A 15,386-nucleotide genomic window follows, 5' to 3' on the forward strand; every position below is an offset into this window, starting at 1 on the left:
GGACAAATTAGACTGGCGGGCCGCCACAGTCTAGTTAACGAATGGGAAACACTGAAATTCAAGAACTTAATTATTGGTGAAACTGTACCATAAGGTTCTATTTGTTAACATTAGTTAACTACATGACAACTACTCTTAAATATATTTTAAAGTATTTTAAATGTATTAAAATCAAAAGTTGTATCTCTTAATATTATTTAATGAACCTGAACTGACATGAACTAAGAATCAACACCTATATTTTTAAAGGGGTCATCAGATGCCCATTTTCCACAAGTTGATATGATTCTTTAGGGTCTTAATGAAAAGTCTTCAATATACTTTGGTTAAAAATTCTCAATGGTTGTGTAAAACAGTACCCTTTATACCTTGTCAAAATCAGCTCTGCAAAAATCATCCCATTCTGATGGATTGTTCCTTTAAATGCAAATGAGCTCTGCTCGCCCCGCCCCCTCTCTGGGTGAGCTGTGCTCTGAGAGATTTTTTACTTTAGCCGCATTTAGCACGTTTAGCCACGAAACTTGCTAACTAGCATGTTATTAGGAAAGGTGATTGCAGAGATTGATAAAAAACGCTTATACTCACTTCTGCTGTAAGTGAAGCTGGATCACGAATGATTTGTGTGAACACAGATGGATATATGTAGATCGGGAGGTTCATTCCCTTCACAAACAAACGTAATCCACTGCATCTTCAGCGGCTCAGATGTCGGGAGTGAATGACGACCACTACATTCATTATTACATCCAGCAACACAACACCTCAATCGCTCAATCGGAGATATTCTTGTCTAACTTGCATCCCTGCTCCGGCATCCAAACAATGAAGGTCGGACTGTTACAGCTGATTTAATGAGGGTCTGAGGTAAGACGCTCATGTCAATCCACTATCTTCATCTGTGTGAGCTTTGACATCAGCAACTAAACACATGAGATGTTCTTACTTTTCATTAGTTTTGCTACTGTAATTTTTTGTCATTTACTTTTTTGTAAAATTTTTATAGTATATAATATTTTGTATGTTGGAGTATCATGAGTAAAACAACACACAACAGCAACATCATTGACAAAAAAAGTATAGGCAATTTATTGTACATTTGAGTTTCAAGTGTCAGAAAAGAGCTAGTGAATGAATGACATTCAGTGCTGGGATGTCAAAGTGAAAAATTAACAAACAACATCTGTTAATCACATACAGAGTTGGTTAATCAAGTGGCAGGATGCTGTTCTGATGAAGAGCATTTAACAGCACCAGCGTCAGTGTCTCCTGCACACATCTGAATCACACCAGCGCACTTTGTTGCACAACAAGCACGTTTGGCTTTAGTGTGTTAGTGTGCATTTTACTGTTCAGTGTCTACTGTAAGAGAACATCATCTAATGAAACGGACTGTCGCCCAAACAGTGCGTCTACATCACGCTACTCCTCAAGTCAACATGAAATGATACTCACGACACCTTATGACGTGTTCAATACACAAAATCAGTGCAGGACAGGTGGACGATCAATAAAAGGGACTGACGGAAAAGGAGCAGCAAGTTGATGAAAGATTATGAAAACAAACATTTATTTCTGTAGCATGTTGTGCACTAATGAATCATTCCTGATAAGAGCAGGAACATGAATTAAGAAAGTGAATAGTCAATTTCATGTTGACTAAAAACTCGGACATATGTAATTGAGCATCCAGTCTTTCAAGAGATCTAAAAACCCAACGGGGCAAAGGCTGCATTCATAAATACTGAACCCTGTATACTGATCTACAACATCATTCATTTTCATACGCTAGTAAGTCATTTTAATATCATGATGAGTACTGAACCATCAGGAACACCAGACACATTCACTAGAGAGTCAAACGCAAGCACTTTCAAAGCCAAATATTTGCTCTGTTGGAGTTCAGATTCTAATCACTGGTCAAACCCGATTACTGAAGAAAAGTTTAATACTGTAAGTGTCGCTAAGTGCAAAGAGTGTGTTGAGGGGGGGTGAACTGCTTGTATTATCATTGACAACACCGCAAAAAGATTATCATTATTATTATTTTTTATTTATTTATATTTTTTTAAAGTATTTTTGTCTTGTTTTCCCAATACAAATGCCTAAACATTCATATATTAACATACAAACACTCTAGAGGCTAAATGACATTGTCTCCTTTTCCAAAAAAGGCATCAAAAAAGGAAAAAAATTATAAAAGGAAAAATCCACTTTCAGAACAACAATTTAAAGATAATTTACTCACCCCCTTATCATCCAAGATGGTCATGTCTTTCTGTCTTCAGTCGTAAAGAAATTATGGTTTTTGAGGAAAACATTTCAGGATTTTTCTCCATATACAGGTGCTGGTCATATAATTAGAATATCTTCAAAAAGTTGATTGATTTCACTAATTCCATTCAAGAAGTGAAACTTGTATAATGTGTACATTCATTCCACACAGACTGATATATTTCAAGTGTTTATTTCTTTTAATTTTGATGATTATAACTGACAACTAATGAAACCCCCAAATTCAGTATCTCAGAAAATTAGAGTATTACTTAAGACCAATACAAAGAAAGGGTTTTTAGAAATCTTGGCCAACTGAAAAGTATTAACATGAAAAGTATGAGCATGTATCACAGCACTCAATACTTAGTTGGGGCTCCTTTTGCCTGAATTACTGCAGCAATGCGGCGTGGCATGGAGTCGATCAGTCTGTGGCACTGCTCAGGTGTTATGAGAGCCCAGGTTGCTCTGATAGTGGCCTTCAGCTCTTCTGCATTGTTGGGTCTGGCATATCGCATGTTCCTCTTCACAATACCCCATAGATTTTCTATGGGGTTAAGGTCAGGCGAGTTTGCTGGCCAATTAAGAACAGGGATACCATGGTCTTTAAATCAGGTACTGGTAGCTTTGGCACTGTGTGCAGGTGCCAAGTCCTGTTGGAAAATGAAATCTGCATCTCCATGAAGTTGGTCAGCAGCAGGAAGCATGAAATGCTCTAAAACGTCCTGGTATACAGCTGCGTTGACCTTGGACCTCAGAAAACACAGTGGACCAACACCAGCAGATGACATGGCACCCCAAACCATCACTGACTGTGGAAACTTTACACTGGACCTCAAGCAATGTGGATTCTGTGCCTCTCCTCTCTTCCTCCAGACTCTGGGACCCTGATTTCCAAAGGAAATGCAAAATTTACTTTCATCAGAGAACATAACTTTGGACCGCTCAGCAGCAGTCCAGTCCTTTTTGTCTTTAGCCCAGACGAGACGCTTCTGACGCTGTCTGTTGTTCAAGAGTGGCTTGACACAAGGAATGCGACAGCTGAAACCCATGTCTTGCAGACGTCTGTGTGTAATGGTTCTTGAAGCACTGACTCCAGCTGCAGTCCACTCTTTGTGAATCTCCCCCACATTTTTGAATGGGTTTTGTTTCACAATTTTCTCCAGGGTGTGATTATCCCTATTGCTTGTACACTTTTTCTACCACATCTTTTCCTTCCCTTCGCCTCTCTATTAATGTGCTTGGACACAGAGCTCTGTGAACAGCAGCCTCTTTTGCAATGACCTTTTGTGTCTTGCTTTCCTTGTGCAAGGTGTCAACGGTCGTCTTTTGGACAACTGTCAAATCAGCAGTCTTCCCCATGATTGTGTAGCCTTCAGAACTAGACTGAGAGACCATTTAAAGGCCTTTGCAGGTGTTTTGAGTTCATTAGCTGATTAGAGTGTGGCACCAGGTGTCTTCAGTACTGAACCTTTTGACAATATTCTAATTTTCTGAGATACTGAATTTGGGGTTTTCATTAGTTGTCAGTTATAATCATCAAAATTAAAAAAAAAAAAAAAAAACACTTGAAATATATCAGTCTGTGTGGAATGAATGTATACATTATACAAGTTTCACTTCTTAAATGGAATTAGTGAAATAAATCAACTTTTTGAAGATATTCTAATTATATGACCAGCACCTGTAATGGACTTCATTGGTGCCCTGATTTTGAACTTCCAAAATACAGTTTAAATGCAGCTTCAAAGGCTCTAAACGATCCCAGATGAGGAAGAAGGGTCTTATCTAGTGAATCGATCTGTCATTTTTTCCCAGAAAATAAACATTTGTATACTTTTTAAGCACAAAAGCTTATGTAGCACTAGTTCTGGGATCCACGTTCACAACGCCATTGAATGACGTTGAAAGGTCACATGGAACCACAGACCCAGTGTTTACAAAGCGAACGTGCAAAGACTAAGGAAGTGCAAATAAGTCAAACGCTGTTTACAAACAAAAAGGTACAACGATGTCGGACGATTCTGAAGTTGCAGAAGAAAATAAGATGGAGTTTTTCACCATACTCTGCCTTTTTGAGCTGGAGTACACAGACACGCATCCCAGAGCCTGTGCTACATGAGCTTTTGTGCTTAAAAAGTATATACACTTTTCTTTTGTGAAAAAAGTGACAGATTGTTTCACTAGATAAGACCCTTCTTCCTCGGCTGGGATCGTTTACAACCACATTTGGGATCATTTGAAGCTGCATTTAAACTACATTTTGGAAGTTCAAAAAAATCCTGAAATGTTTTCCTCAAAAAAACATAATTTCTTTACGACTTCAGACAGAAAGACATGAACATCTTGGATGACAAGGGGGTGAGTAAATTATTTGTAAATTGTTGTTTGGAAAGTGGACTTCACCTTTAAATGTTAAATGCATAAGAACAAATATTTACCAGTAATATTTACTTAGGGGAAAAAAAAAAATACTTATCTTTCTTTCTTACTTTTTTTGTTTTCCATTAATATAATCTACATGTCCTTAAAAAGCAAAATGAGGATACAGAGGCTTGATTTTTGAAAAACGTATCAGAATTAAGTTTTTACTAAGACATGGAAAATAAACATCATTGACTCTTTTCTTGTTTTGAGCAAAAATTGCTTCATTTTGATATATTTTTCAGAAAATAAGACTCAATTAAGTTGTTTTGCTTCTAAGACAAAAGTATCTTGATTTGGACATATTTAGATTGTACTGGAAAACAAGGCAAAAATACTGAGCGACAAAATCATTCCTTCAGCGCAAAAACTGATCAAAGGCACGATAAATGGACTACAGACTATCCTCTACATCAGTGACTAGTACAGTTAAAGGTTAACTTGCACCGTATTTACAGATTAAATATGAAAAATTGCCCACAGCACAATGAACAGCTGAGGCATAATTGAAATGAATATAAATATGATGCGTTGTTTATGAAGTGGATATTCTACTAAATGAGTGATTTGAGGAGGTGTTCATGTCTACCCTTATAAGTGAGCACATTCCCTGTGTAGCACAATACTGTACGTTTCCAAGTGAACACACAGCTGTGTTTCAGTCTTTGTCTCGTGAATCTCTCACACCCTGATCTGGTATCCGTTCACATCAGCCGCAGATCCCGCCGACCCGGACCGCTTCTCCGCTGACGACCTGTGAAAACAGCACCACCTATTGGTCAGATGTTGTGCTGTAACTGTAGTTACAGTGTAATGAATGATCTGTAAGTACCGTCTGTCGCTTTGGCTGTTCTTGCGCATCGGGCTGCCTGGGTTCCTCAGAGGAGATCCCATATCCTTTTTCCTGTCTTTAGATGGTGATGAAGGAGCAGCTTTACCAATCTGAAACACAGAGCTCAGTCAACTACTTTTTTTTTTTGTATTTAAATGGGACAGTTACAACATGTTTGCATATGTTTTTCATTGAGTATCATATCTGATCTATCATGGCTCATATGGTGCATATAGTCTGATACAGTGAGAATATTAATTAAAAATAAACAATTCAGAGGCCCAGTCTGAGCTACAATATGAAATTCTGCTGCTTGTAATGTAACAGTACAGCAGATACTAACATAAAATGATGTAAATATCAGTGGTCACTCTATATCTCCAATAATATGTCTTAGTAAGATGAGATTGAAATGATCCAAACATATAATGCAATGCAATCCAATGATGATTGAGAGATGAACAAATAAACGTTCCTCAAAAGATGTGAGATGTTTTGGAGGCTTGTGAAGATCATTCCTCCACTGAGGAACAAATGTTCCTCAAAAAAAAGATCCTGATGATCAGATTTGAGACATCAATTTTGATCATCATTTTCTACAAAATGATGTTGTTTTAGACACCTACTTTAAGCAACTTCACAATTTGCATACTTAACACAGAACTCTGAACTTGTAAATCTGGAGTTTAGACCTTGGAGTTTAGATTACATGAACAGACAATGTATGCATGTTATGATGTATTTGTTTGTCCGTACATTTGAATAGAAATAGTGCAAGTCACTGATAAAAATGTGTGTTTTAAATGTAATGCAAGTCACCTTGGTAAAAAAGCATCTGCTAAATGGAAAACTGTAAATGTTAAATGACACTTTTTTTTTTTTTTTACAGTATCCAGAATGGGATGAAAATATGGCTACAAACATAATGGTAGTGGAGTGTCTTGGTTGTGTATGGAAAAAGGTGGATTGATTATATTTTCACCTCTCGTCTAGTACGATTATAGTGCTGCCTTTGACACCAAATATCATGGCATTTTCATGGACAGATCAGAATGACATTAGCATCTGTGCACAAGCATTAAGTCTGTCTGATCGCATACCACTTTGTTTAGAAGAAGAAAGTCAAATGTAACACAAAATGAGTATGGAGTGCCACAAGGCTCTGTGTTAGGTCCATTTTGTATTTACCCAACATTTATTTTAAACGTAGAATGACAAGTCTAATGTCTAATCTCCTTCTCAACTGTTTTTTTAAGATACTAACTGGAAAGACAGCCTTAAAAGGGTGATTTGGGACACCTGTTTGGAAATAATCATTACTGCAATTACATTAGGTGCAGAAATGCATGCTTCAGCTTTCCATTAGCTAAAAGCATGTCATTTCTCTGGTACTGGTCAGGCAGATTTTCTGTGAGCTATTCCTTCAGTTTTTGAGCAGCCAAGAACACACATTTTGATACTGTCAGCTGTAATATGATTTAACCGTAGGCGTATCATCCGTACCTTCAACCTCATGTCCCGAGTGTGTCTCTCTAACTCTTTCCTCAGCTCTTCTTTGGATAGTTTGTCCACGTCCAGCACCGAATGCTTCCACTCGATCTGCTCCACGCTGTGAGGGTCGTGCGACACGTAATGACCGATCTTGACCTTGCACAGCGTGTGCCAGTATCTCCGATAGGCCACCTGGAACTCCTGCAGGAGGTCGGTGAGCGTTTTGTACTCCAGCGGTTTGTACATGAGGTCCTCGCGGCGGCTGATGCCCAGAGCACCGAAGCGGCCGCCGCTGTGGACGCCTAGCACAATGTGACGGAAGTGACTCCCTGAGAACTGCGTTTTAAAGCTGAGTGGAAACCGCTCGACGGTCGGCATGCTGTTGGTGAGGTAACTGACAGGTCAGCTGTGTTAAGGGAGTCAGTGGTAATATATTCAACAGATCATAATGTGAAAGATTCATCCATGTGTGTTTCATTAACAAAAAAAATCACAACCTCCTAATTTTTAATCAAAATGCCGTAACCGCAAGCTTGCATTGAGCTTTGTCTTCATTTTTAAAATGCTCAATATCCAGTCAACAACTGATGCAAAAAAGTCTTGTCTTACTTAATGTGGAAGAAAAACTCTGTCGCTACAGCCACTGAAACATCATGACCTTATAAGATGAAAAAACTGATGCCTTGATTCTTTAGCAAAACTAAAGAAATTGTCTCAGTTACTTTCTTAATATGTGTTTCTGGTCTAATTTTGAATGATTCACCAGCACATGTTATTTTAAAGTAACACTTCCATTAAAATGTAATCATTTGCTCTATCTTGGAAGCAAATTCCTTTTTCCTTTCCAACAACAGTCTTGTTCTGCCAGTTTCATTCAAGCCAGTCTGACAGAGCACTTTTCTGGACCCAGCAGTCAATAATCTGTACAAATCTGTCTAAGACCTTAATTCTGGACATCTCTAGGACACCCAAGAAATCCCCTTGTTGTCTACATCCCTCTTTCTGTCACTAAAATGTTTAGAAGATTTAGAAAACCAAACTGGATTGTGAATGTGTTTTGAGCATCCAGTAACACAAGTTAATCATAGACCCATGTCAAATCCTCCATCAATGCTACAAATTTTGAGTTTAGATCAGATTTGATCATATCTATGTTAGCATTTGTAGATGATGATGTTTGTTGTGGATTAAGATGTTTGTCTGATTGCTACCACTTTGTGTATTACAAATGAAGTATGAAGGGCCACAAGGCTCTGTATTAGGTCCTCTGTCGTTTTCATTGTACATGCTGCCTATAGGAGACTTTATGCAGTTTCCATTGTTAAGATGATGACAGCTTTAAATAGCTTCTATACAGCTTTTTACTGTATACTTTGTATATAATTTAGTTAAGTGTATTTTGTATGATAAAACATAAACATTATTGCCCAAATGAAAAAATGTGAACATTCTGCAAGTCAAGATAATTGCAATGCATTACTTGCTGGACGTTCTGCAGTAATAAACAAGAGCAGCTGGTTTATGATCCTACCAAATCCAAAAAATCATTTTATCATTTCTGTCTGATCTGAACAGTCTAAGCAGCACTTTTCAGTCCAGATTGCTTTTGAACGGCACAATCTGAAGCAGCTGTTCAAAACTAGATAGAACCAATCACAAACACAACTCATGAAATGAAAAGAAAAAAAAAACATAAAAATGTATAAAAAAAAAACTTATAAAAAAATATTTTCAGTCCAGATTTCAGTAAAGTTCAAAGTGAAGGATACATTCCGAGGATAACGGCTTCCAAACATTTGATTGGTAGAGATTCTCTTGTCATTTCCTTAGCAATGTCCATCAATCTGAGAAACAAATTGTAGGTAACAATGCAATAAGAGTCTGTATGCAATTAAGCCAGATATATATATATATATATATATATATATATATATATATATACATACATACGTATATATATATATATATATATTACGCGCACACACACACACACACACACACACACATATATATATATATATATATATATATATATATATAAAATGAAATTTAAACAAATTGTTAAAATTCATGAGAAATATTCTGAAAAATGAGGCATATTCCCAACAAGGTCCATTAATAATAATCAAATGCATTAAGAAGATAAGTATCTATCGATGGCATTTAAAATATTGATTATTAATATATGGATGTTTCTGGAAATCACCATTCCATTGCATTTCTGCTTTTGAAATTCAAATCTGGAAGAAACTGTACTTTACAAGGCTTTCTCAACGCAACGCTGCAGGCTAGCAGCACGACTCTGCCTTTAATTCAGAGATAAAGCTTTAAGAGAGGAGACAGATGTGTGGACGGGTCTTACGCTGTGAGCGGCCTGCTCTTCTTGATCTCAAAAAACTGTGTTCCAGTGTGATTGTATCTGACAGACAAAGTTAAGCACAACACTGTCAGGAGACAAACGATGCACTATATAAAGTCAACCACCACATCAAAGTTTACGGACAAGAACCGTATTATGAATATTTTTAGAATAGAGAAACTCTTATGTTACAAAATATCATGGAACAAATAGTTGTGACATACACTGGGCCAAACCAACAACACATACAATGTTTCATTGTTCCTGACATCGGCTGATATTCCAGCTGTCATCATCATCATCATCATCATCATCATCAGTGTAAAAAGAATTAAACTCTTGTGAGCTAAATTCCATCTGCCTACAACATAACAGTGAGCTGAAAACACTGCTAAAAAGTAATGGAAACAATCGCCAATCCCAAAGTCATTATTTACTGACAGCCACATATCTGTTTGCTATCAAATCTTGACTGATGTTAGCAAGTAATTGTCAGAATAACTTCCATAAATCCAACTATCCAAGCGTGTCAAATCTGATCATCAGGATCTTTTGAGGAATGTTTGTTTCCAGAAGCTTTACTTTCACTGTTCCTCAGTGGAGGAATGACCTTCACAAGCCTCCAAAACATCTCACATCTTTTGAGGAACTTTTATTTGTTCATCTCTCAATCATCACTGTTTGCATTGCATTTTATGTTTAGAAACCTTAGAAACGTAAAGCTTACTTAGACTCAATACACTGTTTTATTTCAAAGCATTAGATTTTTCTAACCTTTATGTCAGGTTTTACTGGGATGAATTTCTGTCTGTTAATCACACAAAACTATCACATGACTTCAAGAAACTTGAAATATGAGTTATATTTTATGCTTTTTAGTGCTATAATTTTTTGTTCTTTTTGAAGTTTGGTAGCATAAACCACCATCCACTTTTAAGTACATGATTTTTGGGGTGAACCATTTCTTTAAATGAATTTATCTACAGCGTGATCTCCAGTGTTGGGGAAAGTTACTTTTAAAAGTAATGCATTACAATTTTGCGTTACTCCCTGAAAAAGTAACTAATTACACTACTTAGTTACTTTTAAAGGAAAGTAATGTGTTACGTTACTTTTGCGGTACTTTTTAAATCTGGGCAGGACTTGCTGCTTTGTTTTTAATATAAAACAATTCTAATGTAAAAGCCCTTTTACACCAAAAGGGAAATGAATTCACCTCAGGCTGAAAGAAATGTTCATTTATGCAGGAGAATATCACTCTTCAGCTATAAAAAAATGAAGCACAAATGTTAGTTTATCTAAAGTAATTTTTGCTTACATTGGTATCATTGAACTGCATCATTGAAAGGTCAGCAGCAAAGACACTGGTTAATAAAATGGGATTAAATACATACAGGATATTTGTTTTATTTAACATATTTCATTATTGCAGGGTTGCGTCATATTCTGAGTTTGCATTTCACTGTTTTTATTCATTTTGAGGAATACTGAATCTGTTTTTGTGAGTGAGATGAATTAATGCATGTTCACATTTAGTCTAGAATACAGTAACATCATGTTTACTCACAATTTCCCAACAGGAGACTTGTCAATCAATAAAGGGGGAAAAAGTAACTGGCGTTACTTATTTGAAAAAGTAAATCAGATATTTTCTTAGTAGTTCAAAAGTTATGCGTTACTTTACTAGTTACTTGAAAAAAGTAATATTAATACATAACTTGCGTTACTTGTAATGCGTTACCCCCAACTCCGGTGATCTCATGCTGACTGATTCCTGACCAGCGTGCATGACAGAGTGTGGATCAGTGTAACACTGCAGCAGTGAACTCCTCGCTGACAGGTTATGAAGTTCATAACCTGTGATCGTAAACCGTGGCATTATGCAAGTGGAGCAACTTCGGCACACCGTCCCTCCTGATAGACGAGTGTGAAAGGATACTGCAAGTCCCTGATGTATTTCTGTATGGCTTCCAGGCGCTGGGGAATACTGCTGTTGGGCTGGAATGTAGGCACACTTGGTACTGGAATCTACAGGGATAAAGAAGAGTTAACAGCTGGACAACGACATCACATTCATTTTTACTACTGACAGACCATGACATACAGATTTAGTGTTAATGGATAATAATAAAAATATAGGTTAGTGATGCTGTAGAAGAACTCATTTTATTTCCCCAAAAATATCATAATCATTTTTTCTTAGTAAGAAGAACATTTTTAAAAATCTAAAGAACGGTTTGTGTAATGGAAAGGGTCTTCATGCAAGCATGAAAGCCAATACAGACACTGTTTTTAGAGTGTGTATATATCAGCCACTGAATCCCACATCCGTTGAGCAGTGATGGTGACAGTGTGGTCTGGATCTGGGCTCAGCTGAACTCACAGGAGATTGATTAGATGCACCTGATTCGATCAGTCCACAAGGGATGAATTAAAGACAGCAAGACAGATGGAAAGCCGCTGAGATATTACTGATACCGCTAATAGAGCGCTGCAGGGATGATGTATTTTCATAGTCCAAAACCCAGAAATTAGTTCTATTTTTAGCACCTCTGGTTACATCATTAGTCGATGAGTTTTTTGAATGGGTTTTCAGTTAAATGCCTAATATAAAGTCTGTGGTGAACATAAACTCAAGATATCTACATGCTTTTTACTATATTGCTTGAAAATATGCGGTTGTGAACAAGAGTCTAAGTGGGACTACAAGTTGTCTGGACATTAGACTTTTACTTGTTTTAGACTTCAAAATTCATAGAGGTTGTGTTTATCGTGATAAATAAAACATGTAAGAATCATAAACATCTGTTGTCCGCAGAGCTTATTTTCTGCGATAACCCCAAAAGCCAACTGAAAAATCCAGTTGTGTTTTTGTGGAAAGCTGCACGATTAATCCCTAAAATATCGAGATCTCGATTCAAAAACTCACGCGATCTTATTCCTGAATGACAACGATTTAGCTATGTCTATAAGGACTGTTTCACATGGCGAGTGTCAGTGGAGCGTGAGCAGCAGGTTTTGTCGCTGCCCATGTTAATGAATCAGAGGGTCGGGGTAAATGTGAACACAGAAAGAGCAACACAAACAGTCTTTTCAACCACATTATAATCATTATTTCTGTGTCAGAGACATTTAAATGATAGAAGTACAGGGATAAAAGTTTAGCGATCAAAACGGAAGTATCTTAGCACTTGTATGTATTGTATGCTTATCCACTTCCGCCAGGATTCATTCAGGAGATTTCAACAGTCAAACAAGTCTAAATGAATTCCTTCATTGATTTTCTTATTTTAAATGAATATATGTTTTTAAAAGCCTTAAGCAATGAACAGTTTGTCAGAACCACTAGTAAATTACGTTATTTCGTTTAGATTTCTAAACTTTTTTCTCCAAAATCGTGAGAAAATCATGGTCTCCAATTTATTAAAAACAACTTGGATTATCAATTTATCCAGAATCGTGAAGCTCTTGTATACATGTTGTTTATTACTGCATATAATTCATTAAAATGGGAGTTTAAGTTTCATAAAGTTCAAAATTCACCTGCATTTTTCGCATTTTGTCTTTTTCAGTTGAATAAAAGACTATTTTCCCTATATCTTTCATCAATGAGGATTTCTTAAGAAAAGTTTAAAAATCTCGTCTCGTCTCATGTCTTGTCTCGTCTCGTGAGATAAGTGTCTCGTCACACCCCTAAGGGTGATGTGACTCTACAGGACTGCATACAAAAACACATCAACACTGCAGTGCTGTATATTATGAACACAATCTGAGATCACTAGTGAAAATGCTTCAGTTTGTTTCAATCATCATAAGATTTTGAATAGAAACGCTGGCGCTCCACGTGCAAAACCTGATCATACCCTTTGTCTGAAATATTTCAAAAATGTTCTCCAAGTTTTTCAATGGGGTCTCAAACTTTTGGGCCTTAAAATGGCCATGAGAAAAACATCTTATCTATTGTCTTGATTCGAAAGGCCCAGCAGAAGAACATTCACCAGGTGTGCTCATTGTGAAAGCTCTACCTTGGGGAGGTCGCTGGTTCCCCGTATCCGTTTGGCCACCGCTTCTCCATCCGGGTGGATGCGGGCGACGTGCCGCCACATCTGCTCCCAGGTCTCCTCGTTTACGGGCAGACCACCCCTGTTAATAATGAACGGGATCCCTCCATCCCGCAGATCTTCTCCTTCGTCCTCCTGCTCCTCGTCCCGCTCCTCGACTCCCTCCAAACTGAAAGCGGTCCGCAGCATTTTCAGCCCGACGGAAGGGCACGGCTGACTCAGACAAGTCCTGATTCCCGGCTTCTTGTGGATGATTCTCCTCGGAGAGGAGCCGTGATGGACCGTCCCGCAGCAGGACACCGGCATGGACGCCACAGCGGCTCACAATCCGGCCGTGGCTAGGACCTTCTTAAAAGCACAGTTTAGAAATTGCCGTGGGCCCCTGGAAACCTTCTGACCTCTGGGTCCACGGCGACGGCCCTCAGCGGGATGGCTGGGGTGTCCGAACACAATCTGACCCCCAGCCAAAACTCTGTCAACATATATCAACCAGCATACTAGTTCAGACAGTATGTGATTCAAATACAAATATGAAACCTTTTGTTGTTCAGAGCAGGAATCCCATTATAAAGTCAGAGGTTAAGAAGACTCTGATTACAGCTGATGCTTACAGTAACGCCGGACTCACTCCCATCTGTTTTACACAGAAACCAGCCGTGCTAGATGACAAACAAACAGCCTTTCATCTTTGATCAAAGATTTAAATGTAGCAAGCGACCGCGGAGAACACAGAAGTCACGTGGACGCGTTTAAACACAGGTCAGTGTGATGAAAATGAGCAGCATTACAGACAATGCGAGGACAGACGCTCCTTTGACGTCACCGGACCGCCGTCCGTCCGCGCTCGCTTTCTGTCACCGAACTAAACACGGCACGACGCAGGACAGTCGTTTTCCGTGTTCTGCTTCGTTTTGTTTCGGTGTACGGTCCGAGGCATCGCCCTGCCGGTTCCCAGATCCCGTTACACGACGCTGATTGCGATGCCCGATTCGTGAACGACTCGTTCTTATGATCAGAATCCTTTGAAGGACTCGGTCGAACCGATTCGCGAAGCGTTTGTTCATCACCGAACCGCAAGATTTTCCATTAGTCTGGGTAAAACGGAGTTTCGAACAATATTATTACATTTTAAAGTAATAGAGTTAAGAAATACCATTATTGAAATCGGTTATTCATTATTATTGATGATTGAAGTTGTTATTAATAATAATAATATGATGTTAATAATAATAATAAGAGGACGACACAACATTTGGCGCATCTCTACAACCTAATAATGAACAGTGTTAAACAACAAAAACAAACGTACATTTCACTCGAAAACCTTTGGGGAATGCTGAGCTCAGAATGTCGTTAATAATAATAATTCTTATATTAATAAATAATAATAACATTTTGATAACACTTAAGGCAGCTATATAACTTAACAATAAACAAACTGTGTTAAACAACAGTTTATGACCAAATTCAAAGTAAGACTTCAGGTGAAACCAGTTTGAGCGATGACTCGGTTGTGAATCAGTTCATTGAAACGAACCGTCCGAACGAACCGATTGGCTAAAAAGATTCGGATTCTCCAGCGCTGAAGACGTGGTTGACTCTCCCAGATCACTGGCTTGATGCGCATGCGCGCAATGATAAGATTAGTGCTTGGCAAAGACATCTTCAATTAAAGTTAGTAAAGAAAAACAAAATCAGTTGTTCTTACTGGGTTGTTACAGAAAATGGATGCATTAAAATATTTGAACTAGTATTTAACAAGCTAAATCCGTATTTTAGTTAAAAACGTCTTGATGGATTTGTTTCAGCTGTTGTCTTCTCAAGATGTTCACTGACGGACTGGAGTGGTGTGAATTACTTGTGGATTATTGTGACGTTTTTGTCAGCTGTTTGGACTCTTGCACAATATCTCAGTTTTTAGATATTTAAAAAGCTGTAACTGTAGGTT

General features: G+C 37.8%; 1 protein-coding gene across 1 annotated transcript; it reads right to left on the reverse strand.

The window, feature by feature from the left end:
- Positions 1–4,732: 4,732 nt before the first annotated feature.
- vash1 (vasohibin 1) lies at positions 4,733–14,442 on the reverse strand. The gene is made up of 7 exons (XM_051133373.1): positions 13,403–14,442; positions 11,317–11,405; positions 9,381–9,437; positions 8,788–8,862; positions 7,031–7,412; positions 5,528–5,637; positions 4,733–5,449 (listed from the first exon to the last, which is right to left on the reverse strand). Exons 1-7 carry the CDS (start codon positions 13,742–13,744, stop codon positions 5,377–5,379), a joined length of 1,128 nt encoding a protein of 375 aa, XP_050989330.1. The 5' UTR covers positions 13,745–14,442; the 3' UTR covers positions 4,733–5,376.
- Positions 14,443–15,386: the final 944 nt, after the last annotated feature.

This window comes from Labeo rohita, chromosome 17 (assembly GCF_022985175.1).
Source record: "Labeo rohita strain BAU-BD-2019 chromosome 17, IGBB_LRoh.1.0, whole genome shotgun sequence".
In the NCBI taxonomy this organism is placed as follows: domain Eukaryota; kingdom Metazoa; phylum Chordata; class Actinopteri; order Cypriniformes; family Cyprinidae; genus Labeo; species Labeo rohita.

Bases quoted from the DNA above. Each gene is read 5' to 3' on its own strand.
- vash1 (XM_051133373.1), bottom strand. From the start codon at position 13,744: ATGCCGGTGTCCTGCTGCGGGACGGTCCATCACGGCTCCTCTCCGAGG. The intron at 11,406-13,402 runs GTAGAGCTTTCA...TTATCCCTGTAG, and splicing joins GAACCAGCGACCTCCCCAAG to ATTCCAGTACCAAGTGTGCC. The intron at 9,438-11,316 runs GTATCCTTTCAC...TTTGTCTGTCAG, and splicing joins AAATACATCAGGGACTTGCA to ATACAATCACACTGGAACAC.